Source organism: Candidozyma duobushaemuli (genome assembly GCF_002926085.2).
Source record: "Candidozyma duobushaemuli strain B09383 chromosome Unknown A_B09383, whole genome shotgun sequence".
NCBI lineage: Eukaryota > Fungi > Ascomycota > Pichiomycetes > Serinales > Metschnikowiaceae > Candidozyma > Candidozyma duobushaemuli.
Window position 1 is genome coordinate 3,220,891 of NW_020289901.1, and position 24,308 is coordinate 3,245,198.

A 24,308-nucleotide genomic window follows, 5' to 3' on the forward strand; every position below is an offset into this window, starting at 1 on the left:
CGCCAAAGTCAAGCAAAAAGACCCTTTTTGAAATGGTCGATTATGGAAGACCGACCTAGAAGGTGGCTGCAAAAGGCTTCTCTGCATCGTAAACCACAACACATGCGTCTTCGCAGTAGGCCCGCCCAAAACACAGCAAACACGGTTTCTCGGCTTGATCCGTACCATAGTGGCGCTTACACCACGGAAAATCACCAATCTCGAACCTCCCTGCTTAAAAATATCCCGGCACTCCTGAAAACGGATACCTGTCAAAGTGCATGGCTGGTGCGTCTTTTACGAGACAGCTGCAGGCAAGAAGCCGAGAAGCCGAGGCCTCATGTAATCATCCGTAGGGGATCCAGAAAATGCTTAGCAAATGGGTCGGTTGCTTTCATTGGATGCTTTTTGGTATTTTCAAACGTTATGTTGTGTGGTTGGGGTGGCGCCTTTGCTAAAAAGAAGCGAGTCTCGGCACATCCGGATTCATGCTAAACAAACTTCGGTGTGGGGTCAACAGACACAAACGCTCTGTTTCCAGGCACAAAAGCCACCATGTGTCAAAAAGTGCTTATTCCAGGTTGGAAAAGCACAAAGACACCCCTCCCTACCAAAAATAATCCCGGAATCTTATCATCCCTAGGCGGTGGCTTCTCGTATATCCTGCAGCCTGCATGGCGTCTGCCACTAACCATGGGAGAGATAGTGTTTTTCCGCTGCGACTACATCATCTTTTATTCAGATGGACGTGTTCAACCAGGCCCTAAAAAACCCGTTACCGCCTCGAAGAGACGTGGCGGGCGAAGAGCTGCCGCAAGTGGAAAAAGCGGAAGCAAGGACAGAAAACAGTTCTGACCTGAAAAGCGACGACAAGCTTGATGACAACGAAAAGACCGACAACGACAAAAACGACGAGGGTGAAGAGTACCGCAAACGGAAGTCGTCCAGGCGAAAACACCGCAATTCCCACTTGGGTTGCGGAACCTGCAAGAAGAGGCGAATCAAGTGTGATGAAAACCTCCCCCAGTGCTTCAACTGCGTCAAGGGCAAGTTGCACTGTGCTTATTTAAATTTGGATGCTCCAGCCAGAAATGCACTTAGAATGGCCCAGTATAACCAGAACCTTCGCCAGGATGGCGCCAAGGACAAGAAGGACGAAAAGAAAGAGGTGCTCAGTGTCCACCCCAATCCTATTCCTCAACTCCCGCCTCAGCCAATGACGGCAGTGCCTGTGGCACCAAACCAGTATCCAGCCTTTGTGCCTTACCATGTTGTCCCCAAAGCAGAGCCTGGACCCATGCTGCCGCAGGTTCTTCCTCAGCAGCCGCCTCCAGGAACCACTGCTACCGTTATACAATCACCGTATGGACCTTTGGTTCTGTTTCAACCAATAGGACTTCCGCCAGCCGGACCAAGTCCCGTTGGACCAGTAGCTTTTTCGCCTGTTCAGGTAGGCCCACCTGCACCGGTGATGTACCAAGACGATAGGGGTGTGGCATACCCAGGAACCGTTTCCTTGTCAAACCTGCCGCCTACAAAAAACCACTCCTTTACAGATATTCAGCATGCCAAGAGCTATACGGACCTAAGTCTGCCGCAAATGTTTCAAAACATGCCAGAGCCGCAACAGCCTGTTCTCTCTGATCCAGCAAGGTTTCTGTCTGCCAATCCTGTCAAAAACGAGGTTCCAAGCGAGCCAGTGAAGCTTCCAGAAATTCAATCTGGCGCTTCAGCGGTGCCTTCGACTGCCCAATCAACAAACGCTTCTGCTAATACATCTCATGCTCATTCGAAGGCACAGCTGGCTTCGCTGTCTTCTGCTACATCGCCGGTTCTACAGGGCGACAAGGTGCCCTCCATCTCGAAATTACTTTCATAGAAGAGTGGGGGATCCACCGAGCCTAAATCTAGCACGGAAAATGTGAAATACGCCTATTTTTCATGTATACATAATTGCAGAAGGCATCTAGCGCAAAACTGGGCCAAACAGCGAACAGAGCCCTGTCACCTGGTGGAAAACAAGCCACTTGACAATAGACGTCTCGGAGCATAAACTCAATTTAAACTTTAGAGAGGCCTAGCAACGTTTTAAGCCTAATCAATGGTTGATTTTCAAATTGTGGTCCCATTTCACGCCCCGCCATTCCGTGCTCCGTATCTGCATCCGCTTCAGGCTTGTCGGCTTTTTGCAACTGTATCCGAGCCGCGTTCCTGCCCCGATTTCAACCTCCATCATCTTTCAACCGCGCCTTAGTTTAGAGCCAGTATGGAAGGTTCGCTGTATTATTCCAACTCCATTTTGAGTTCCTATCTCAAGGGAAGCAGTGAGGACCTTGTGGCGGCCGCGGCGGTTCCGGAAATATCCATAGTGCCGCCCGACGGACCTGCCGAGACGGGTAAGTCCAACAACAGGGTCTCATCCTACTCCGACACGTCTGATTTCAACTCCTTATACTCGCTGGTGTCTAACGTCTCCGACGACACTGATCTAGAAAGCGTGAAGCTAAAGTTGAACCAGTACGAAACCAAGAGCAGGGGAAAGCTACTGAAGCTACGGGGGTTGTTCAGGCAAGAGAAGCCTGAGCCTGTTGAACAGGATGACAACACCTTATTTTTTCGTCATACTTGCGGTCGTCTTAGGGAAGAGTTCTACGATTATAAACCTAACGAGTCGCTAGATGTGGCTTGGGCAGATGCGTGTGAGGTCTTCTTGTTCGGCGACACGCTTCTGCAGATATTGCCCAGTCACGGGGAGCTTCTACGATTCGTATTAGAGAGCTCCTTTGAGCTCGGCGAGGTCAAGTTCTCCAACTTGAACAAGTTTCACAACGCTGAGCTGTTTGTTCCAGAAGAGCTCTTGAGAGATGTGCTTCCAGCCATCCATGACTTCAACCACGTCTTGGACCTTTACGCAGAGTCCAAAGCTAATGCCCAACGACCAGAGCTCTACGATAAGCTCATTCGTGACGCCAATCGCTCCGATGGGCTCTGTGTCCCGCTTGCCATTGCCATGTTCGGTAACTGGTTGCTCACATACAACAAGAGTGATTTGACGAACAATTACGACAACGCACTTATCCTCAACTACTTCAGGAAGGCGGCCCGTTTGGCTATGGCGCTTCGCAAGTTGAGACCGGTGTTGGAGCCGGCGGTGGAGAAGTTCTCAACCCTGGACCAATTGCTTCTCAAACGCTTCCTCAACAAGGACACTAACAATGCACTCGCCTTGAGTCTTCACAATTTGGGTGAGTACTACCAGCACGTCCAGAACCACGATGTGGCGGTGACGCTATGGGAACTTAATTGCCAGCTCACTCACGATCTAGAGAGTGGAAACCTCGCCATCTTGGGACTCACAAACGGCTACGGCATTGGTAACAAGATCAAGGAGCACAAACACATTGGCAAGCGGTCCAAAACGAACAAGTTCAACACCAAGAGGCGTGTGGCGCACCTCTACCGTATACTTCTCCAGCGGCCAGACTTCCACGAATACGGCGTCTCCTGGGCCACCAAGGAGAAGTACGACTAATCAATGCAGTGCTATTGATTTACGAAAGATTCATTAAAAACACAAGCGCTCGCTGAGCTCGCTGTTCTATCATTTACATACTAGTTGCATTACACGGTTCATCATGACTAGTTCTTGCCCGCAGCAGCAGCGGCGGCAGCAGCCTCCTCCCTCTTTTTCTTCTTCTTATCGTCAATCTGCTCCACCTTGACCTCATCCAAGCCCTTCTCTTCCAACAACTTCTCGATGTACGCCCTGGCCTCGTCACTGACGTCTCCCTGAACGACAATCTCATCCTTCTTTTCGGCGTTTTTCACCACAGAAGCACCTGTTGCAAATTTCTGTGCAAAAGTCTTGGACAACTTCTTCATATCGATATTGAAAACCTCCAAACCGCCGATGGAGATGACGTGCTTTCTTCTGTTTCTCTCGATTCTCTTGATCACCACCTTGGACGCAAGTTTCTTCTTCAACTCACGCTCAGCCTTGGCCTCCTCCTTGGCCTGCTTCTTCTCCAAGTCCTTGTGGATCTTCTCCTCCTTCTCGATCGACAATGTCAGAGTAGCATTGGCCAAAGCAGCATCACTGTACAACTTTTCAAAAATCTCCTTGTGGTTTTCGCTGAGCCATTCTCTGCATTTTCTGAACTGGCCTCCGAATTCACAGTATTCTGGAGGAAATGAGCAAACGTCGCAGTATGTTACGGCCTTGGGGCAATCTCGGTCATACTGGTTGATATAGTCTGGTTTTTATCCGATCGTCGCACTGTGTAGGTCTCAGTGATGCCCGGTGGTATGTCAGAGGGAAGGGATTTAAAGATTAGAGAGGGAAAAGATTTTTATTGATTTTGATGAAATTGTTTATTCAAGAAGGAAGTTAAAGAATAAAGAATAAAGAATGAGGTCTGATTGAATGTCTGGTTATACAGATGTGAATGCTTGATTGTGGCTGCGAAATACCACATTCGCTGATTGACAGACGAAATCTAAGAATACCTCCAAATTCAACACTTTTACAGAATTAATGAAAAACAAATCACGCAACTACCATATATACATCGCCACTCTAGTAAACGTTTTTATTGACAACCCCATGGCTTGCCAATCCCCTATAAATTAAATATAACACGGCCATGGACAAGGCCTCTAACAACGCTCTACACCCACTCCTCGCACACATGGTAAGCTCTGACTGGGCGCTTGTTCTCAAGCTCGACGCACTTCCAGAGTGCCTCGTTGAACAAGAGCTTGTCGTCAAATTTCTCATAAATGGTGCTTAGGTAGTACCAAAGTTCAGGGCTGTTGTGCCCGTATGGCCAGCAGTTGCTGTACTCTTCCAAGTAGTTCTTGACTCTGATCAATCCAGCATCCAAGTCCTTGTTGGAGATGAAAAGCGAGCTCTCAGGTTCGTCGTCCTCAATGAAAAGCTTGCACATACCAAGCAAGGTAACAGAGTAAGCCTTCTTGTTGAATTTCTCCTCGGGGTGGTGGAACTCCTCTAAAGATCTCTCGAACTCTTGGAGTGACAAGAATTTGCGGGACTTGGACGTCAAGAGTCCCAAGAAAGTATACGTCCTGACACTAGGTGGAGCCACGGTCTCGGCCTCGACAATACACTCCTCAGCCTCCTGGAGCGAGCCCAATCTGAGGTAGATCGAGGCTGCCCACAACCATACTTCCTGCAACACACGGCCAGCGGGCTTGGATGGTCTAGGCTCTGGTTTGCTGTCGTTCTTGGAAGACACCTTTCTCTTGAGTCTGTCTTTAGCAGCACGGTGCTCTCTCAGGGAGGACTTGTCAACCTTGAGCTCGGGAATGGCAGGGTCAACAACGCTAGGACGATGCGACCATTTGCTTTCTGCAATGGATTGAACTGGGTTCAAATGCTGAGGTTGAGGTGGCAATTCCTTCTGGTTGTAGTCCTTGACATCGCTTTGCTCGAACAACTCGCGGTACAAGACAAAGACTTCGGCGATGGAGTCCAAGATGAACTCGATGCCGTGTTTTGCCTCCCACATAGCAAGCTGCGTCATCTTCAATTGCAAGATAGAGTACTTCTTCTGGAATGAGATGGGAGTTCCCTTTTGTTTGGACTTTTGCATGTAAAGACCAGCAATGTTCAAAGCATCTTCCACGAACCGCTCAGACTCATATAAGCTGGTCTGGTCAGTGCCGGACTTCTTGAGGTCGTCCAAGATTGCAGCGTGGTTCGCCTGGTTGGTTTCATTATCTGCGCTGCTCTTTTCAGCCTCAGCGGCAGAGTGCAACAAAACTAACAAGTTCCAGATCTGGAACTGCTCAGGGTATTTCTTCAATGCAAACTTACACAACTTCAAGGCTGGCTCCACAAGGTTGTTGTAAGACAATTCCAACGCATACTTGAAGAGCAAGGTGGAGTTGCCGGTGGAGTTGACAATCAAACTGTTTTTCCAGTACTTGAGAACAGTCTCGGTGTTGTCCTTCATGATCTCGTGAGTGGCAGACAGGTGAGAAGCCAAGTAGGAATGGAGGTCACCCATCACAAACCAGGCCTTCGACACAATACGCACGAACTTAGACTGGTCGGTCATCACCAAGTTGGTGTTGTATCTGTGGTACAAGAAAGATAATCTGTTGTCTTGCAAGCCGGCTGCCTCGTCATACTGTAAGTCTGCAACTTTAGCAAGCTCGTCCAAGAAGTGTAAAAGCTGTTTGGAAAAGCTCTTAAGCTGCTCCACTACAGAGTACAAGCTGTTGTAGCGGAACTTCTTGGGGATGTCGGCTTCCTGAGAAGAAGGGATCATGGAGTGTTTGGGGTTGAAGTGCTGGATACACATGGTGTAAATGTCAATGACGTCTAAGATGTTCTTAACTCTGCCGTGGTTCTGTTCCAGATCCTTCTCAACGTAGTCGATGTAGGTCTTGAGGGCAGCGATGGCCTCGTCGTACTCCTCCAAGTCAAGCAATGTTCTGATTAAGTTCGAGAGCACGGTGAAACTCTGGTATGTCTTTTCGGTCATGTTCACCAAGAACTTTTTGGAGAGCTTTGGTTTGAGCACTTGGGCCACAAGTGGGCGCTGGGTGGAGATGTCGTAAAGAGCTTCGTAAAGGGAGTCAATGAAGTCGTCCTCTTCGCTGAGCTCGGCCAGAGCATCAGGGAAGTCCCTCTTTTGCTTAATCTTGGAGTTCACCAACTCGGTCAAAAACACCATAAAATCTCCACGGAACTCCTTGACGACGTGCTTCTCGTTCTCTGGTCTCAAGCAGAAACTCGAGATGGCAGTTATGCTGCAAGCGTTTTCGTTGAACGATTGAGCAAGAATGTCCTTGAAACGAAGAGGTCTGGTACCGTTGGAGCTTAAAAGGCCAACGACTCTGAGCAAGATAGTGTCCTGCCAGCGATTGGCGGCAATCTGACTCTTGGTTCCGTACTTTGTCAAGTTGGTCAAGTACTCAAGCCAATGTTTGTAAGCACCGTCTCTCTTTCCAGAGCCGTAGAGGGCGTAGAACCTGGCGGTCAAGTAGTCCACTAAGTCCTCTTGGGCCTCTGAGTCAAGTCTGGGCGACTTCGACAACGTGAACGACGAGAGAGTGGCCAGCATTTGCTCGTATTCCCCGCTCAAGTAGTGCAAGTCGGCCAACACCACGGTGTGGTAGAGAGCTTCCTCGTAAGACTTGTTTCTGGCAGAGTAATTGGCACCAACGGACGATATGTAATTTTTCAACTGAGCCAACTTCTCCAGCGCCAGCTTAGCAGCTTCAGAGTTTTTTCTGGAGGCAATAGCGTCGCCGAGATCGTGTTGGATAAGCAACTGGAGCTGATAGTCCACAAACACGGTCTGCTGGAAGAAGTCAGGCAGCTCTTGAAAATCAAGGACCTTCAGTGGAAAGCTCCCCAAGGAGAGCGTTTTCATGTAATTATCGTTGGCAGAGGCCTCGATCAACATGATGTTTTCAAAGAAACAAGTGGTTGCTTGGAGTGTTGATTTGATCGGCCAAGTTCACGTTCTTCACACAACCACGGTTGAGCGTCAAATTCACACTAGTGCGTTCCCCATTCGGGCAATTTTTTCGCAGCCAAACAGCACATGCTATCATGGTGGGGCTAACATCTCTCAAAAACCTTGTAGAGTCCCGGGAGATCGGCTATCTGGACAACATGGTCCATGAGCTTGGCCGGTGCCACAAGCCTTTGGCGAACGGCAGGGAAAATAATATTTTCGAGTTTTTCGAATCCCTCATTAGTGTCCGTGGGTGAGGGCACATAGAGGAGAGCGATTTGACGGAGCACCTGACTTAGACATTTTTTTTCGTCCTGATAATCCACCTTTGTGCCCAATCTATAGACAAAATGGGCCAACTTGGCCAAGGCTGGCTCTGCACCGGTCAAGAGCAAAGGCACCGAGTGGAGCACGCCTCGTTCAATGTGCAAGGCAAAATACTCCAAGAACATGTCAGACATTCCTGTGATAGCGGAGACGACGTCCTCACGGGCAACTAGGTCACTCCTCGTTTCGTATAGCGGGGCAAGAAGGTCTTGGAGTGATATTGGTGGGTCGAGCTCGTATCGGCCGTAATTGGCAAATTCTAGAAGGCCGATTTGATAGAAGAATTCTGCAAGGACGGCGCCGTAGTCGCATAGAAAGAGCTTCACGTCGTACTGGAAGCAGCATAGACGGCGGTTTCCATCAACAACACCAACGTAGACCAAGTTGTTGAACACATTTGTTAAGGGCCTGTAAACATTTTCCAGCACCTCCTGGCGTAGCTCTCTTATGCTGTCAAGGTGCACCTCCCTGCGTTCCTCCACCTCAATCTCGTCATCATCCTCATTGTTCTGATTTGACACAAATGCTTCAAGTTTGGGCTGCGAAGCATCCACTCTGACAAGCTTGTTTTCTTGACGATATTTCTTGACCTGCGTTGCGACGTCATCGACGTCACTGCCCCGCTTAAATGTGCTTTGTTTGAATGTTCTGGATGTGTCATGCGATGATAACGTATCGTGGACTAAACCGGTGATCCACTCGATGATCTCTTCTTCGTAGAGAAACCTAACTTCTCGTTTTGTAGGATGGATATTCACGTCGACGTTTTGCGGCTTGATCTCCAAGCTAAGGTAGAAAAACGGATACGTGCCCTTGGGTAGGAATACCTGGTACAACGACACCAAGGCTCTCTTGAGTGGTTCACAGGAAACCAGACGGTTGTTGATGAAAAACACGGGTACGGCTCTCCGCTTATTATTGTAGTTGAGCCCCGTGATGGCACCGCTGACCTTCATAAGTCCGTACTCCGAAGGACCCTCTTTGCTGAACTCTATAATGTCACTGGCCACACTGACACCATAAACCGTCCTCAAACGCTCCTTCAATTCAGCCTGCGGTCTCGTTGCCAAAGCCGGCGTCAGCTCGCCAAACTTCTTACACGTGAATCCGACCCCCTGGGTATGTACAGCGTATTTTCCAACCACATCCAATATCAGCGCAAGCTCGTCCAGCTTCAGCTTCATCAGCCGCAACCTCGAAGGAGTATTGTAGAAGAGGTCTTCAACGGTGATTTGTGTCCCGTTCTTGCCTGCAACAGGCTTTGGAGCCGTCTTGCTCTCGTCATCCACCTTGAACTTATTTGTAGCCAACATGCCCGCATTGTAGAACGCCTTGTAGGCCAACAGGAACTCCTTTGTTTTCGAAATCACGCTCAATCTTGCAATGTGGGAAATCGACGCCAATGCCTCGCCACGAAACCCGTAAGTCGCCAAACTCTCTAGATCTTCAAACAGACTGAGCTTGGATGTTGCGAATCTCTCACAAAGAAGCGGCATATCGTCAACATTGATGCCTGATCCGTTATCTGTGATTTGCAAAAACTTCAATCCTCCGTCTTTCACGAGAATATCCACGCTTGTGGCTCCAGCATCAACGGAATTCTCTAGAAGCTCTTTGAGCGCGTTGGCTGGTTGAATGATGATCTCGCCTGCAGCGATTCTGTTGACCACCAGCTGGTCTAGCCGCTTAATTGGCATCTCAAAACTATTTAAAAGAAATAATTAATAACTTCTATGAATGGTTTGTGGTTGAAGTTCACGGAATCGATGGACCTGATATGTGGTGATGTTCCCCAGATGCGCGCAGTTACTACATCAACACTATGGCTGAAGACTTGGAGGAGGTTGCCCACAACATCGACGATATTTCCAATAATCTTCGAAGCAGAGGACTAGGTGTTATTTCTGAAGCTTATGAACAATACCAGAAAGAAGTGGCCCGGGCTGAGGCCCTAGCGTTTAAAGGAGAGGCTGGGCTGATGGTGATGGAGAAGATCCGGGAGTTGGAGCTGATTTTTGCCAAAATTACCCAGAATGACGTGAAGGACTTGCCGATGTTTATGAAAGACTCGGAAGCTTTGAAGAAAACGGCTGCTTTTGCCGCGTTGAACGCCCAGAACATCCGTTTCGGTGACTACAAAGAGAGTGTCACCATGGACGAGTTTACCACGGGAGCCATGAAGTTCATGAACCCAGAGTATGAAGAGTCTTCAGAACGACAAAATGAAGAGGTTGTGCTTAATGACCAGAAGAGCGCAAATGAGCTTTTCAACTCCTTTGACTGGTCCAAACTAGGGGTCCTCTTTGCCCTGAGCAGAAAGATGCTACCTTCACAGTTTCTCTATGGACCGTTGGCCACACAGAGAAGACGATTAGGTCCACGTACGAGAAATGTTGATGACACAATTGGCACTCAGGATAAAACTACAGCACAAAAGGTGTCCGTTGAGGATATCCACACAGACCCCGAACAGAGCACCTCGCATATGGTGCGTAGCATATACCGCCAGTTGGTTGAGAAGAGCGGGGAGGAGAAGCTCAACTTTCATGTTTTCTTTCTCAATCCACATTCTTTTGCTCAGCTGGTGGAGAACTTGTTCTACATAAGTTTCCTCGTGAGAGACGGTAAGATACGCTTGGACAGCGACGAAAATGGACCATACGTGGAGATTTTGGACGAAGAAGACACTGCCGATGACAGTGTGCCTATCTCTCATCACATTGCAACTTTTGATTTCCCTACATGGCGTCTGTTGGTTGAAAAGTACAACATCACCGAACCGTTTATTTCGCATAGAGACGTTCCTGAGGATACGGAGCCGCCAGCCAGCCCGTAACTGATTCAAACTCCTCGTCAGTGACATTTTGCCATTCACCCATGCTAATTAGCTCGTTGAGAGGCCACTTACGCACAGGCAATATATCCATGCTTGATTTGACACGGAGTTTCTCAAAGAGATCCATGCCTGCCACACCGATCATTGTGGCATTATCCGTGCAAACCCTGAGATCAGGGAAATGAAAACTAAGGTCATGAGGTGACCTTATTTGGTTGAAGAGCTTCTGGCGTAGCACTTGATTGGCTGCAACTCCGCCTGAACAAACAAAGTGCCTGACTCCTGCAAGCTCTTTGGGGTATTTGGCGAATGCTATGTTCACCCTGTCTATCATGTGCTCAAACACTGCATCCTGTGCCTTGAAAGCAAGAAACTGTTTGGTCTTTTCATCAAGCTCGAACCTCTTCTTGTGGTCTTTGATTGAGCTGAGGAGATATGCAAATGTGAAGGAAAGGTTTTCGGGAACTTTTTGATGCTTTGGTTTGCGTAAAGGAGGAGTGAGTTTGAACCCGAATTCGTTATTTCTGTCGAGGGTTCTGATCGATGCATAGTGTTGTCGTTCACTTTGGGGTATCAGATTCACGAACTTCTCAAGTTCAGGCCCAAGCATGTTGCCTCGCATCCCTAGTTCTCGGGCTGCTTTATCTATAGCATCACCACATGCAATGTCCATGGTATCTATAAGGATCTCATGCTGTGTCAATGACTTCAGAAGTACTAACATCGTGTGACCTCCGCTACAAAGAAGGCTAAGAAACGGGTATTGTGGAGGTGGCTGATCAGGACTTTCTGAAGTTGGCAAATTCAGCACTAGGATGTGCCCTAGCATGTGATGCGTTCCTACTAGCGGGATTCCCCAAACTAGAGCTAGACCTTTGGCATATTGTAAAGTCAGGTTGAGCGACCCCACCATTCCTGGGCCCCTAGTGACGCAAAGAAGATCGGGCTTTTTCAGACCAACTAAGCCGTGCTTTGCGCAGAATTCATTGACTAGAGTTGGCATGTTCTTCAGGTGGAATTCAAAAGCTGCTGTGGGAATTACTCCACCGGCCTCGACAGACCTCAAGGTCCGCTTCATCTCGTCTATCACCACTGGCTGCGAATTCGGGGAGTTCTTTTCAAGCAAGGCCACACAGGAGTCATCACATGACGATTCAAGCGCTAGGACCCGATAATTCCTCCAGATGTTTCTCGATATAGATCTGAGCCCTCTGGGAAGCATCGTCTGGGGTAAAGCGATGGACCTGATGAGCCCTAGTAAAGATACGGTCACGTGATATGTTTTGAAAATTGGAAAATCGTCTTCAATGTGCCGGTCAGGGGAGCCTATTTTTGTGCTTCTGGGGTTATTAATGCTCTGCAGTCCCTGTGACCCTCTTTGCTCGGCTCCTGGTCGACGCTTACTTCTCATTGTCTACAACCAAACGCGCCAATCACAGGCTCATGAGAGTGATCATCAATCAGACTTGATTTTCTCGTCTCCCAACAACGACATCATCCGCTATTGATAAGTGAGCAAACATTCGGCCGATTCCGACCTTGGAAGCACTTATTCCAAAAAGAATATTGTCCTGGCTTCATTGTGACCGTTGATCTTTCGGTTGGGTGTACGGGTGTCGGCTTCGAAAATCTTCACTCGCTTAACTGTTGATACTCACTGGGCCTTGTCATAGACTACAGGCTTTTCTCGCTATTTTCCGCCTAGACGGCGACTGCCTTTCATCCACTCGTCACACGCATGAGAACCATATATTTCCAAGCAGCAGCTATTTATTCCTCCGCATATTTCATCACATAAATGTCACAATCGTTGACAACGTCGGCAATACCGACGCCGTTCCAGCCCCATCGGGACCACCATACGCATCATGAAAAGGCAAAAGTACCTGAATCACAGCCTCCTGCAGATCCCGAACCGGGTACGTACTCGCCCTTATTAAGTTGCATGTTAGCAGGTGGTTTTGGAGGTGCCATCGGCGATTCGGCGATGCACTCGTTAGACACAGTCAAGACCAGGCAACAAGGATTGCTGTGGAACCCAAGGTACAAAAACATGGTACCGGCTTATGTCACAATTTTCCGTCAAGAGGGGTTTTTTAGAGGCCTCTATGGCGGTTACACTCCGGCAATATTAGGATCTTTTCCGTCCACAGCTACATTTTTTGGAACCTACGAATTCTCAAAGCGTTTCATGATCAACAACTTACATATGAATGATACCGTGTCGTATTTCATCGCCGGTATATTGGGTGACTTGGCCCTGAGTGTATTCTACGTTCCGTCGGAAGTGCTAAAAACAAGATTGCAGTTGCAAGGCCGCTTTAACAACCCTTACACAAAAGGTTGCGGCTACAATTACAGAAACCTCCGAGATGCCGTCAGGCTGATCTCTAAAACAGAAGGTACCTCAGCATTGGCATATGGATACAAAGAGACTCTTTTACGAGACTTGCCTTTTAGTGCTTTACAATTTGCATTCTACGAGCGATTCCGCAAGTGGGCAATCATTTACAACGACTCCAATAACGATTTGTCTTTTACCCTCGAGCTTGGAACAGGCGCCGCCGCTGGTGGTTTAGCTGGTGTGCTTACAACACCGTTAGACGTCATTAAAACCAGGATTCAAACGGCCACAACGTCGACAGCAGGTGCACATGCCCCACATGTTACATCTACTGGAGGCGCAATCAGTCAACTATTGCACAAGTTTTCGACGGTCAAGGCATTGCATTCGATATACAAAAACGAGGGCATTTACGGCATGTTCTCTGGAGTGGGGCCCCGTTTCATCTGGACGGGTATCCAAAGCTCTATTATGCTTTTACTATATCAGATGACACTTAAGAGATTAGACGCTGTTTTTGCTTCCGATCAACTGTTGGAAGCTTAAGAGCACCATGTACATAAGGGCGGTAATTCCGGGAATAATAATCTATCATAGACTCATTACTGTAGAAAGGGACGCCGTGCATTGGCTGCAAATCATTCTGTGCAGGTTATTTGGACCAAGCATATAAAGAGGCTGATCCTCCCCTTGACCTGAAACGAACTACTTTTTTTTTTAATCCATGCATGAATCTACTGATTTTCTAATTACACGTGCTTCCCAACTTACTGTCCCTAACAAGGATTGGACCCACTATCGTCTGGGCCTCAAGCTAAGATGTTCCTATGGTTCCTCTGGGGTGACTTTGATGATTGTCTCCCAAGGAAAACCAATTGTATGAACCACCCTTATATTGAAATCGTGACCTCTAATTCCAGGATACGTCTCACATAAATGAGACAAATGTAAAGTTTCTCACCAAGGAACCCATCGTAGGGCTCAAGATCTCTGATGGTGATACCTTGAAGAAACGCGTTCAGATCACATTTGATTCTGCTGGCCATTTCAACCATTTTGTTCAAAAGATCAAGTTGTGGCTCGGCCTCAATGTTGTCGTTCAACGCTCTTTGGAAGACCAGCTTCTGATGTCACAGGATTTTACTGGACTGCAGAGCCAGAGGAGGCCAGAGCAGCCTAGAGTTGAAATTGGTGATACTGGAAATGACGTTCATTCCCAGAGAGAGTCCTTCTCCCAGGCACGTCCAAATTCCAAAGATCTCGAACCTCAAGGATCCCAGCCTGCTCGAGCATCCCAGACTTTTCCGCCCTCTCAGGTCGCTCCCGATATTCCCCTGATCAGGCCATCCCAATCTTTTTCTCAGAATGTCGACCAACCCGGCCCGCTGCTGAACAATGTCAATTGGCAAGCCAACTCTCCTCAGCCACTGGCTAACATGGTGAGCCCTTCTGTTGCGGCTAGTAACTTCACCCACTCCCTCAATCTCCTTGTCAATGCAGCTCAGGGTCTTCAGAACGAGGTGACGGGCATGATCTCGCCTAATCCCAGCCAGTATCACTTACCACCTACAGCTGAGCCAACTTTTGCTTTGCGAGGGAATAAGGATGGGCTTACCCAACACTCCCAAATTTTTGAACCTGCTGTGCCGCCTGGAATGAACAGGTCAATTTCGAATGTATTGAGTCAGCCCTCACAGAGCTCTGCCCGCCCTGACGACTCATTCTTGTCACAACTGACTCAAAGATTTGATAACAGCTGTTTCTCGATACTAAACCCTGTTAAGTCAGAGCTGCAGTCTGCCGATGTCAGTATGTCTAAGCCAGGTATCCCACTGGTAACAGAGAAGGATTTGCGCAATGCAATTGAGGATATACCTTTCGAAATCCCGGCTGAAGAGCATGCCAGAAAGAAGACTCGAAGGGGGAATAAGATGGATAACCTTCTCAGCAAGGCACTAGAGGATGCAATGAAGGATGAAGATGGAATTGAGGAATTAGACGACATGTCTCTCAAACTCAAGATCGCTCAAAAGTTGAAGAGTAGCTCATTCAGGGCGTTCGTCAAGCGTGTTGATAAACTAGTTGGCGATAAAATGCAGCAATGAGTCTATTGTGTCTATAAATTAGATAGGAAATTTGTTCCACTGAGTTATGACCAAGCCATCATTTAATTTGACTCTTTCTGCGCTGATTTGGTAGTGAAAGTACTTGGGTCCGATTTTAAACATACAGAGCCAGTATAGCGCAGCAAGAAGCAAGCTGAATAAACCGACATAAGGGTATGGTGGCCATTTCTCCATTCCTTTTGGATTAGGGTTCTTGTCAGTAAGTGGCATAATCATAAGGTATGAAGAGAGAAATATCACCAAAATTGTGCCGATGATAGGTGAGCGAATGGAAGGCTCAAATTCAGGATGCCTCCTTCTCATGATGAAGATTCCGATGGCGCAAAGCGCCACAAAAATTTGTTGAGGATAGCTTTCAAGGGAGACGATGTAATTATACACATCTCCATGGGGTGATCCCAAAACCACGATGGTTGAGAGGGCGCAACTTAGAACCAAGGTCGGAAGTGGAGCATCGCCAGGCCAGTTGGATGACATGAATTTTGACAATGGCAAGAAGCCTTCCCTGAAGACCTCTTGACTTACTCGGGATATCGTGTACAACACCACAAAGACATTGCCTGCCGTGCAAACAGCGGAAGCGATTGTCAAGCACTGTCTGCCTATTCTGTAACCGAAGATCTTCTCAAAGAGAATTGACCCTATAAGCTGTCCACTTTCCAGGATCTCCTTGTCAGGAATAACCACCAAGTATGCGACGTTGATAAAGATATATGTGACAGTGATGATGAGCAATGAGACAGGTCCTGCTATCTTAAGGGTATGTATGGGATTTTTGATTTCATTGGTGACGGTATGGATCGTGTTCCACCCGGCACATGCAAAGGTGCCTTTGATGATTGCACTAGCAAAGGAGCCCAATGTGATTTCGCTCTTGGCGGGAAAGAACTCGTGAGCATGCAATTGTGACTCAATTCCTGTGATTTTCAGGGGAAACACGCTTACCCATAACCCTGTGAGCACGATCAATGCAGCCAAGATCAACTTGAGAGCTCCAATGAAGTTTTGAACACGAACTCCGTGGTGAACGCTGATTCCATGGAATGCACAGGTCAAATAAAGCAACGTTAGTCCGACAATCCTTATATTCCAATCTGTGGTTTCGATCCCAAGTGCATGCAAGAAGTACTCCCCAAAGACCAAGATGTTCAGGATGGTGAATCCGTACATGACCGAGTAAAGGGAGATTACAACGCTGGCAAGCATATAAGGTCTGTCGTAAATGACCTCAAAGAAGGCTTTTGTTCCTCCGCTTCGTGGAATAAACAGCCCAAGCTCCAAGTACACATAGAGTCCAGCAAAAGCCGCCCCACATGCAATGATCCACGAAAGAAAGAAGAAGAACGGCGACCTTCCACAATCGTTATACATTCCGCTTGAAATCGCCAAAAACCCTGAGCCCAATATTCGACTCACAAAAAGCACGATTGTGGAAAAGAGGCCCAAATGGCGTCCTTGAGGCACCTCCTCCAACTGAGGTAAGAAGCTGGCCTCTGTGGGTAGTATGTCCAAAGAAGTTGAACGTTCATCTTCTTCAATATCCTCATTGCCTGCTACAGCAACATACTTGTGTTGCCTTTGCGGAAACATGAGGGATGAACTGTGGTTCAAATCTGCGGCTTATTGTCGAGGCACGCTATCTTGATAAGCTCCTCTCTTCGGTGCAGGTTGATGGCTGCAAAACTACGTGCGTGTTTTTTGATTTTTTATTTTTTTATTTTTTTATTTTTTTTTTTTTTTTTTTTTTTTTTTTTTCAAAAACGTACAATGAATAAATAACCATGCTGGGGAAGACATCATGCTATGCTTCACTTCTTGTTCTTTCTGCTGACGAAAGACTCCTTGGCGAGTTTCGTGAGAACCTCGAGCTCTCCACTGTTCTCACACATGCTATAGAACAAGGTCTCCTTATTGGCGATCAAGGCGTATGGGTCGTCGTATTCAACAACCTTACCGGCATCCATCACCAAAATTTTATCGTAGTCTATGATCGATCTCAATCTGTGTGCAATGGTGAGAATGGTCGAGCCAGCGAACTCCTCTCTGATGGTCTGCTGAATCATAGCATCCGACTGGTAGTCGATGGAAGCCGTTGCCTCGTCCAAAAGAATCACCTTTGGACTCTTCAACAAAGATCTAGCAAGACACATCAACTGTCTTTGACCCTGGGACAAGTTGCTTCCACCTTCGGAAACGGCATTAGTCAAGTCCAAGAACTTGTTCTTGTTCTCCTGAGAACTGTCCACATCCCTGGCTCTTTCTTCACGGCCAACCAAGTTGACTCTCTTCAAGGCCTCGAAAATCTGCTCGTCAGTGTACTGGTCAAATGGATCCAAGTTGGAGCGAATGGTACCCGTGAAAAGGGTAGGGTCCTGAGGAATGATAGTGATGGCCTGTCTCAAATTACGCAAGCCAATGCTGCAAATGTCCACATCATCGATTTTGATGTAGCCGGTCTCCGGGTCCAAGAACCTGAAGAATGCTGTGATAATTGTCGACTTACCAGCTCCTGTACGGCCCACAACACCAATCTTGTTTGATGGCTCGACATGGAAGGTGACATTCTTGATGACTCTAGGCAAGTGGGGAGCATATCTCAAAGAGACATCTTTGACCTCGATTTCACCTCTGCTGGGCCAGTCTGGTTTGGGCTCGGTCTCAGGAATCTCGCTTGGAGGCTCCTGGTCCACCTTCATGAACTCTTGCAAACGCTCAACGGAGTTCATGTTCATCTCCACGTTAGCGTAAAGACGAACAATCCACAAGGCGTTTTCGGAGAAGGAGATGGCGTAGGACAAAGACAAACCAGCCAAACCGGCATCGATTCTGCCAATAGACAAGATAACGAAAATACCAGCAAACAACATCACAAGCGAACCAATGGCATCAACACGCAAGGCCAACCATCTGTTGGCAACCCACATGTAGAAGAAAGGTCTGTTGTTCTCGTCGATGGCAGCCAAGTTCTGTCTCATAAAACGAGACTCGACACCGTAGGCTCTAATTGTAGCGACACCCGTCAAAGACTCAGAAAAGTGCTGATGAATTGGCGACTTGGTGATCGAATCAAATCTCTTCAATTCTCTGGAAAGCGTGATGTAGAACGAACCAACCAAATAATACAAGTAGGAAATGATGACTGCGAAGAACAAGAAGCCTGGAGTAATAACAGTGATGAGGATGAAGATGGAAACACAAGAAACGAGACAAGCGAAGGTAGCCTCACCAAATGGCGTCAACTCCTGGTCAACAGCTTCAATGTCCTTGGAGAATCTGTTCATGATACGACCAAGAGGCGTCTTGTCAAAGAAGCCCAACTTGGCGCCCAAGATTCTTGTCAAGACACGCTTAAAGATTCTGTTCGAAGCTCTAATACCAGCGAAGAAGGACACAAACACACGAATGGTGGCCAAGACCGAGTAGCCCAAACCAATCAAAGCGTACCAAATGATGTAGTACTGAACAGGATGGTTGACTTTGAAAACGGTAACAGCGTCAGAAGCCTGGGTGTAAGCAGAAGAAAGCGAAGCAATAGCCAAGTTGGTGTTGTTGATAACACTCTTCACCACACCCGGCATGGACTCGCTGGTAATACCAACAACGTTCATGACCTTGGCAATCGTTTCAGGAGTATCCAGAGCCCACTTCTTCAACCACCAAGACTGGCCAATGTAGACAAGTTGAGTGAAGCCATAAGTGAAGATAATGATGGACCAGGTTGGCCAGCCACCGAATTCCTTGATGTAGCCAGCGTAAACGTCAAGACCCACCACACCTTCAGCCTTTTCTTCCTCCTCGATCAACTTACCGTCGGTACGAACAGCCTCTGGTTGCTGCTCTTCCTCTCCAGCTATGTTCTTCAACTTGCTTTCGATGATAGCAGCCTTAGACTTCATCTCGGAGTTCTTCGATTCCAAAGATTGTAAGTTGGTGCTCGACTGGTTACGGGAGTTCATGACAGATGACTTAACCAATTCGTCGTCACCAAGGTGGCCACCGTCCAATAATTCATCGGCACTACCTTGAACCTTCACTTTACCGTCTTCCATGACAACAACCCAATCAGCCTTTTGCACAGTCAAGGCAACGTTATGGGAGATCAAAATACATGTTCTGTTCAACATCAAAGGACCGGAAATACAGTTCTCGTAAATCCAGAGAGCTGTGTGGGAATCCACAGCCGACAAACAGTCATCCAATAAGATGTGTCTGGAGTTGGAATACAAAGCTCTAGCCAAGGAGATACGCTGCTTCTGGCCACCAGACAAGGCAATACCCTTCTCACCAATTTCCGTCTTGTCTCCAGCGGGAAGAATTTGCAAATCACGAGACAAACCACAGGCCTCAACGACTCTATCGTAACGCTCAGGAATGTATGGTTGAGCAAAGGTAATGTTGTTTCTGATGGTGTCGTTAAGCAACCAGGCAGATTGGGAACAATAGGCAACGGATTCCGTGAAGCCAGAGCTGGGGTCAATCACCAATTCATCTCTTGGAATGATGCCAGGCAAGAAAACCTTACCCTTCAAAAGCTCCATTTCACCCAAAAGGGCCATGAGCAAAGAGGTCTTTCCGGCACCAGTAGGTCCAATAACGACGTTCAATTTACCCGGTTTGAAAGCGACATTCAAGTTTCTCAATTTGAAATCAGCATCGGAGGAGGAGTTCCACGAGAAAGAGGCATCTTCGAAACCGATGATTGGGGAGTTTTCGGTACGCTTCTGGCCCAACTGCTCGTATTTGGAGGTTTCATCCTCCTCCAAGAAGTCACTGACTCTGTCAAGGGACACCTTAGACTGGATGACAATGGCAGTCATGTCAGCCAACTGATCAAGAGGCGCTCTCAAAAGGGTGAAAAAGGACAATGCTGTGAAAGCAATTGGCGCAGTCAAAGGCTTGCCCTCAATCATGGTGTAGCAGTAGAAGGAGATGACGGTGATGATGGTTGGAATGGCAAACCAGTTGAAACTCTGGAGTCCCCACAAGATCGATCTCAATTTGAGGTAGTAGAGCTCGTCATGTCTGATGTTCATGATGTTAGCAAAGAAGTTGTTCTCCCAAGCGAAGAACTTGATGATTCTGATGCTGGAGAAGGTTTCGTTCATCTTCTGGATTCTCTTATCGGTAGTGGCCAACATGGTCTTTTGGGCCTCACCGGTCCACAAGGAGAGCTTGTAGTTGATTGGCAAAAAGACAAGAATGGCAGCGGAACCAGCCAAAGCACTCCAGCCCAACAAATTGTACAAGAGAACCGTGCAAACCACAAGCATGAGAGTACCGCCAACAAAGAAGTGCAAGTAACCACAAACCTCAGAAACCTTGAAAGCGTCAATAGCCATCAAGTTGATGATGGCGCCCAACTCGGAGGTTCCGGAGCTCTCGTCCTTCTTCTTGTCGGAATCCACAGACTTTTGTTCTTCGGAAGGCTCGTCGTCGCTGACGTCGTTGATTGAAATCTTTCTTCTCAAGGCCTTAGCGTAGACCTCTCCAATGATGATAGCTCTCATTCTCACACAGACACGTCTACCGATAAACAAGGAGAAACCGGAGCAAAGCGAGTCGATCAATTTGGTAATGGGCATGAGCAACACAAGGCACCATGCCATGCTACGAGTGGTGGTGGATGGATCCTCAACGTACTCCAAGACCTTCTTCAACAAGATGGTGGGGAGGAAAATCGAGACGGACTCACACAAAGCCCAGAAGCCCTGGAGAGCAAACAACCACTTGAAGTGGGAGAAAAGCTGGATGGTGAATCTGGCAGTCAGCTTCGTGGAATCGAACACCTTGAGTACATGCAAAGCGTAGTCGTCCTCTCTCAAGCCCCAGATATCGCCCATAGTCAAGGCAGACTTGCGGGCTCTCCAGATCATCTTGTCGATCCAGGAGTAGGTGGAAAAAGACCAAAGCGACGCCAAATTTTCAGGGGAAGGAGTGGCGCCGTCGGAGGTCACGTAGATGCTGGCGGGCTGGTCGCCTACACTGCAAGTAACAGCGAGGAACACAAGCACCACGGTAATGGCAAAGTCGGCCTCGTAGTAGTAAGCCACAGCTTTGTGCTTGACATGGCCGATCAAGGCAGAACGGAAGAAAACGGTAGCTGAAAGAACGTGGAAAAGGTACAATGCGGTCAGGTGGGCCCACAAGGAGGGCAAAGCGACCTTCTGCTTCTTCATGTTGACGATTCTGACGGCCACCAAGGCAAATGCGTAGCCCCAGTGAGCCACCAAGGCAATCTGGACCAACTGGTCCTTCCACTCTTTGGAAAAGGCTCTAACGAAAAAGGTGATAATCGCCATGAAGAGCTCCACGGCAACAAGCACAAACTCCATGGAAAGACGGGCCCTATCGCCCAAGGACTTGGGTTGTTCCACAGACTGGCCATGAGGCGTTCCGTCGTCGTTGGTGTTGGGCAAACGCATCATATCAAAGTGGCGTTCACGCAAGGAAACTTCAGGAGCATTGTTTGTTTGGGAAGAGTCCACGGCGCCGTAGGCATCGGGAGTAGCCAAAAGCGGTCTCGTCTCATCCAACTGAACCGGTTTAGCATAGCCAAAGACGGCTTTCAAAAGCAACCAAGCCAAAGACACGGCGGCCACGGCAAGCGGAAACAACGCGGTTATCTCCTTCCGGGCACACCGTGGGACGTCGTCGTAGTCCCATAGTAGACAAGACATGGCGATGGTGGTGGTAATGAAAAAAGCCAGTTGCGCGGCAGGCTCTATATATGGAGTGGGTGGGGGTTCTTCTAAGATGGCTTTTGAAAAAAATAGAAGATGAAAGGGTGGGATTTGATGAAGAGAATGGGCTCGTTTTAATGCCTTTCAGTTTTAAACGGCCTGTTTGGGAAGATGGTTCTGGAATTGCTGGTCGCAGTGGTACACTCTAGTTTGCAGCCAGTGGAGGCCGACTAGGCTGAGGAGCAAGTGAGTCATTTTTCCGAAAACGCTCAACTGGCTGTTCAGGCATTGTCGGTTTCGATTACTTCTTTTCCAATTGTCACCGGATTGTTGCGTTCGTCATTGTGATAAGCCCAGTTGGATGAGTCAAAGGCCGGATTGGGACGCGGGGCAGGCTATTCACGATGTGACATTGAAATAGAGAAAATACGGTATAAAGAGGGAGAATTATACTTAGGTGATTGTACTTGGGCATTCTAGGTTGCCTGAAAAATAGGCCCGAGCGGCATCGCAGGATCGGCACGAGTGGCACCCCCAAGGTCACCCCAGTTCACCATAGGCTTTCGATTTGAGTAAAGGCTTTATTCAATTTGAGTGATATTCGTCACTTTTCGTCATCTCCTTCGAAATTCGTATATTTCAAATTTCGTATATTCCAGTTTCAAAATGCCAAATTCCATGGTTCAAAATGCCTTTCGTGGCTTGAGCAGACCGTTTGCAGCCACTCGCCTGAGGCTGCGGAGTAGTGGCAAACCCTCGCTGCGAACGGCACCAGCTGGCGGCAAGGTTAACACAGAATGAGGGGGATTCTCAGGAATGGAGCGATCTGATTGGTCAGTTTCGGGCAAATGACGTCACTGGTCGGTTTTTGGAATTCCCCAAACTTCAAATTTGCCTTTTGTCGCTGGCTGCAAACGGAGTCCACAGCCTGATTCCGCAGTAGACGGACCCGAAAGTGCCTCAGCCGCAGCGCGCCAGGCCCTGTCAGATAGCCGGATGTGGAGGCACCGGTGAATTCAAAGATTCAACGTAAAAAAAAAAAAAAAAAAAAATTGTAGAAGTTAAATAATTAAAGGATATGAAAGCAAGGCTTTATTTGTTTGTTATTTTTGTTTGGGGAAAGGAAGTGACGGTGTTCAAGTGACGGTGGGTTATCGGTTGCAAACCGGCAGGTGCATGCACCAGTGCTCAGGAACGTCTAAGAAAGCGCTATTCAGGAGGGTCGAAAAAGTTTCAGTTTTCAGGGTCCAATTTGTCAATTATAGAACTTTCGAATTCTATTACAGAAAACGTAAATCAAAGAAGCATCTGGGGTGGCCTGCTGATTTGTGGCTTGCTTCGACTAGGCAACTTAGCCGACATTTAGGCTCTAGAAGCTTGAATTCACCGATGACTTGAGATCCTGCGATGAGCAATTTATTTCAACGTCTCACAGAAGTCACATCTAAATTGTGTGACTCAGTCAGTATTATGTAATCCGGAGCTTTTGATCAAACTATTTTGTTGAAAGGTACCAGTCAGAACCCTTCAAGACTACCGCCTGGAACCTCTACTACTACCTTCAACCGCTCCTTCCTTTTCCTGGACAGTCCAGGCACATGCCATTATGCTATTTAATCCTGGGTCTTCTGGGTACCTCTCAACAAACCGGTTCTTCTGGCGGCAATCAAACCAGCCTTCTGACCTGGAACGGCACCTCTGGAAATGGTAGAAGCCTTACCAATGTGCTGGTGGTTACCACCACCGTGAGGGTGATCAACTGGGTTCATGGCCACACCTCTGGTTCTAGGCCACGAGTTTCTCTTGGCCTTGTACTTGTGGAAAGCTCTACCGGCCTTCAACAATGGCTTGTCGATTCTACCACCACCAGCAACAACACCAATGACACCTCTGGCGTCAGAGTTGATGATCTTCTTGGCACCAGATGGCAACTTGACTCTGGTCTTACCCTCGTCGTGGTTGTGGCCAATGATGATGACGTAGTTACCAGAGGTTCTACCCAAGGCACCTCTGTCACCAACCTTCTCCTCGACGTTGGAGACGATGGTACCCTCAGGACAAGAGCCCAAAGGCAAAACGTTACCGACGTTCAAAGAGGCCTTCTTACCACAGTAGATGAACTGACCAGTGTAAAGACCCTCGTTAGCGACGAAAGTCTCCTCTCTCATCTTGTATCTGTATGGGTCTCTGAAGGCAACCTTGGCCAAAGGAGCACCTCTACCGGAGTCGTGGATGATAGACTTGACGACACCACGAATGTAACCGTGACGTTCAGCATAGTCCAAGGTTCTCAACTTGGCAGCACCTTTTCTCAATCTGGTGTGAGCGGTGAAGACGGATCCAGCACCCTTTCTCTGGTTACGAATGACTCTACCTGTGGGGTTAGCATAATGGTACAAAGATGGATTATTGCGGCCTCGTGGGGACCTACATACCCATGGTTGGTTACTATACTAGTTTTTTTAAACCTCACTGTAGATGTGGTTTGTGAGTTTCAGCACGTGATTTGTGTCACGTGTGTTGATA

The 24,308-nt window shown here is 47.9% G+C and overlaps 10 protein-coding genes across 10 annotated transcripts; 4 read left to right on the forward strand and 6 right to left on the reverse strand. All coding sequences in view use genetic code 12, as the record gives it.

Annotated features, from left to right (window-relative positions):
* Nucleotides 1-721: 721 nt before the first annotated feature.
* On the forward strand, nucleotides 722-1,858 carry ZCF21 (Zcf21p; the record flags this gene model as incomplete). Its single annotated transcript, XM_025479990.1, has 1 exon — nucleotides 722-1,858. One exon carries the CDS (start codon nucleotides 722-724, stop codon nucleotides 1,856-1,858), a length of 1,137 nt encoding a protein of 378 aa, XP_025339463.1.
* Nucleotides 1,859-2,245: 387 nt separating this feature from the next.
* CXQ87_001455 (uncharacterized protein) lies at nucleotides 2,246-3,511 on the forward strand (the record flags this gene model as incomplete). The annotated part of the gene is made up of 1 exon (XM_025479991.1): nucleotides 2,246-3,511. The coding sequence occupies one exon, from the start codon at nucleotides 2,246-2,248 to the stop codon at nucleotides 3,509-3,511; it is 1,266 nt and encodes a 421-aa protein (XP_025339464.1).
* Nucleotides 3,512-3,618: 107 nt separating this feature from the next.
* On the reverse strand, nucleotides 3,619-7,415 carry CXQ87_001456 (uncharacterized protein; the record flags this gene model as incomplete). Its single annotated transcript, XM_025479992.1, has 2 exons — nucleotides 3,619-4,197; nucleotides 4,653-7,415. The coding sequence occupies 2 exons, from the start codon at nucleotides 7,413-7,415 to the stop codon at nucleotides 3,619-3,621; spliced, it is 3,342 nt and encodes a 1,113-aa protein (XP_025339465.1).
* Nucleotides 7,416-7,573: 158 nt separating this feature from the next.
* Nucleotides 7,574-9,493, reverse strand: MLH1 (mismatch repair ATPase; the record flags this gene model as incomplete). Its single annotated transcript, XM_025479993.1, has 1 exon — nucleotides 7,574-9,493. The coding sequence occupies one exon, from the start codon at nucleotides 9,491-9,493 to the stop codon at nucleotides 7,574-7,576; it is 1,920 nt and encodes a 639-aa protein (XP_025339466.1).
* A 125-nt stretch (nucleotides 9,494-9,618) lies between these two features.
* On the forward strand, nucleotides 9,619-10,632 carry CXQ87_001458 (Smc5-Smc6 complex subunit; the record flags this gene model as incomplete). The annotated part of the gene is made up of 1 exon (XM_025479994.1): nucleotides 9,619-10,632. The coding sequence occupies one exon, from the start codon at nucleotides 9,619-9,621 to the stop codon at nucleotides 10,630-10,632; it is 1,014 nt and encodes a 337-aa protein (XP_025339467.1).
* Nucleotides 10,633-10,676: 44 nt separating this feature from the next.
* Nucleotides 10,677-11,356, reverse strand: CXQ87_001459 (putative N(6)-L-threonylcarbamoyladenine synthase; the record flags this gene model as incomplete). Its single annotated transcript, XM_025479995.1, has 2 exons — nucleotides 10,677-10,684; nucleotides 10,705-11,356. The coding sequence occupies 2 exons, from the start codon at nucleotides 11,354-11,356 to the stop codon at nucleotides 10,677-10,679; spliced, it is 660 nt and encodes a 219-aa protein (XP_025339468.1).
* A 1,074-nt stretch (nucleotides 11,357-12,430) lies between these two features.
* CXQ87_001460 (uncharacterized protein) lies at nucleotides 12,431-15,050 on the forward strand (the record flags this gene model as incomplete). The annotated part of the gene is made up of 3 exons (XM_025479996.1): nucleotides 12,431-13,430; nucleotides 13,955-15,016; nucleotides 15,043-15,050. 3 exons carry the CDS (start codon nucleotides 12,431-12,433, stop codon nucleotides 15,048-15,050), a joined length of 2,070 nt encoding a protein of 689 aa, XP_025339469.1.
* A 49-nt stretch (nucleotides 15,051-15,099) lies between these two features.
* CXQ87_001461 (uncharacterized protein) lies at nucleotides 15,100-16,692 on the reverse strand (the record flags this gene model as incomplete). The annotated part of the gene is made up of 1 exon (XM_025479997.1): nucleotides 15,100-16,692. The coding sequence occupies one exon, from the start codon at nucleotides 16,690-16,692 to the stop codon at nucleotides 15,100-15,102; it is 1,593 nt and encodes a 530-aa protein (XP_025339470.1).
* Nucleotides 16,693-16,910: 218 nt separating this feature from the next.
* CXQ87_001462 (uncharacterized protein) lies at nucleotides 16,911-21,779 on the reverse strand (the record flags this gene model as incomplete). The annotated part of the gene is made up of 1 exon (XM_025479998.1): nucleotides 16,911-21,779. One exon carries the CDS (start codon nucleotides 21,777-21,779, stop codon nucleotides 16,911-16,913), a length of 4,869 nt encoding a protein of 1,622 aa, XP_025339471.1.
* Nucleotides 21,780-23,395: 1,616 nt separating this feature from the next.
* CXQ87_001463 (60S ribosomal protein uL2) lies at nucleotides 23,396-24,221 on the reverse strand (the record flags this gene model as incomplete). Its single annotated transcript, XM_025479999.1, has 2 exons — nucleotides 23,396-24,156; nucleotides 24,218-24,221. The coding sequence occupies 2 exons, from the start codon at nucleotides 24,219-24,221 to the stop codon at nucleotides 23,396-23,398; spliced, it is 765 nt and encodes a 254-aa protein (XP_025339472.1).
* Between the last annotated feature and the right edge of the window lie 87 nt (nucleotides 24,222-24,308).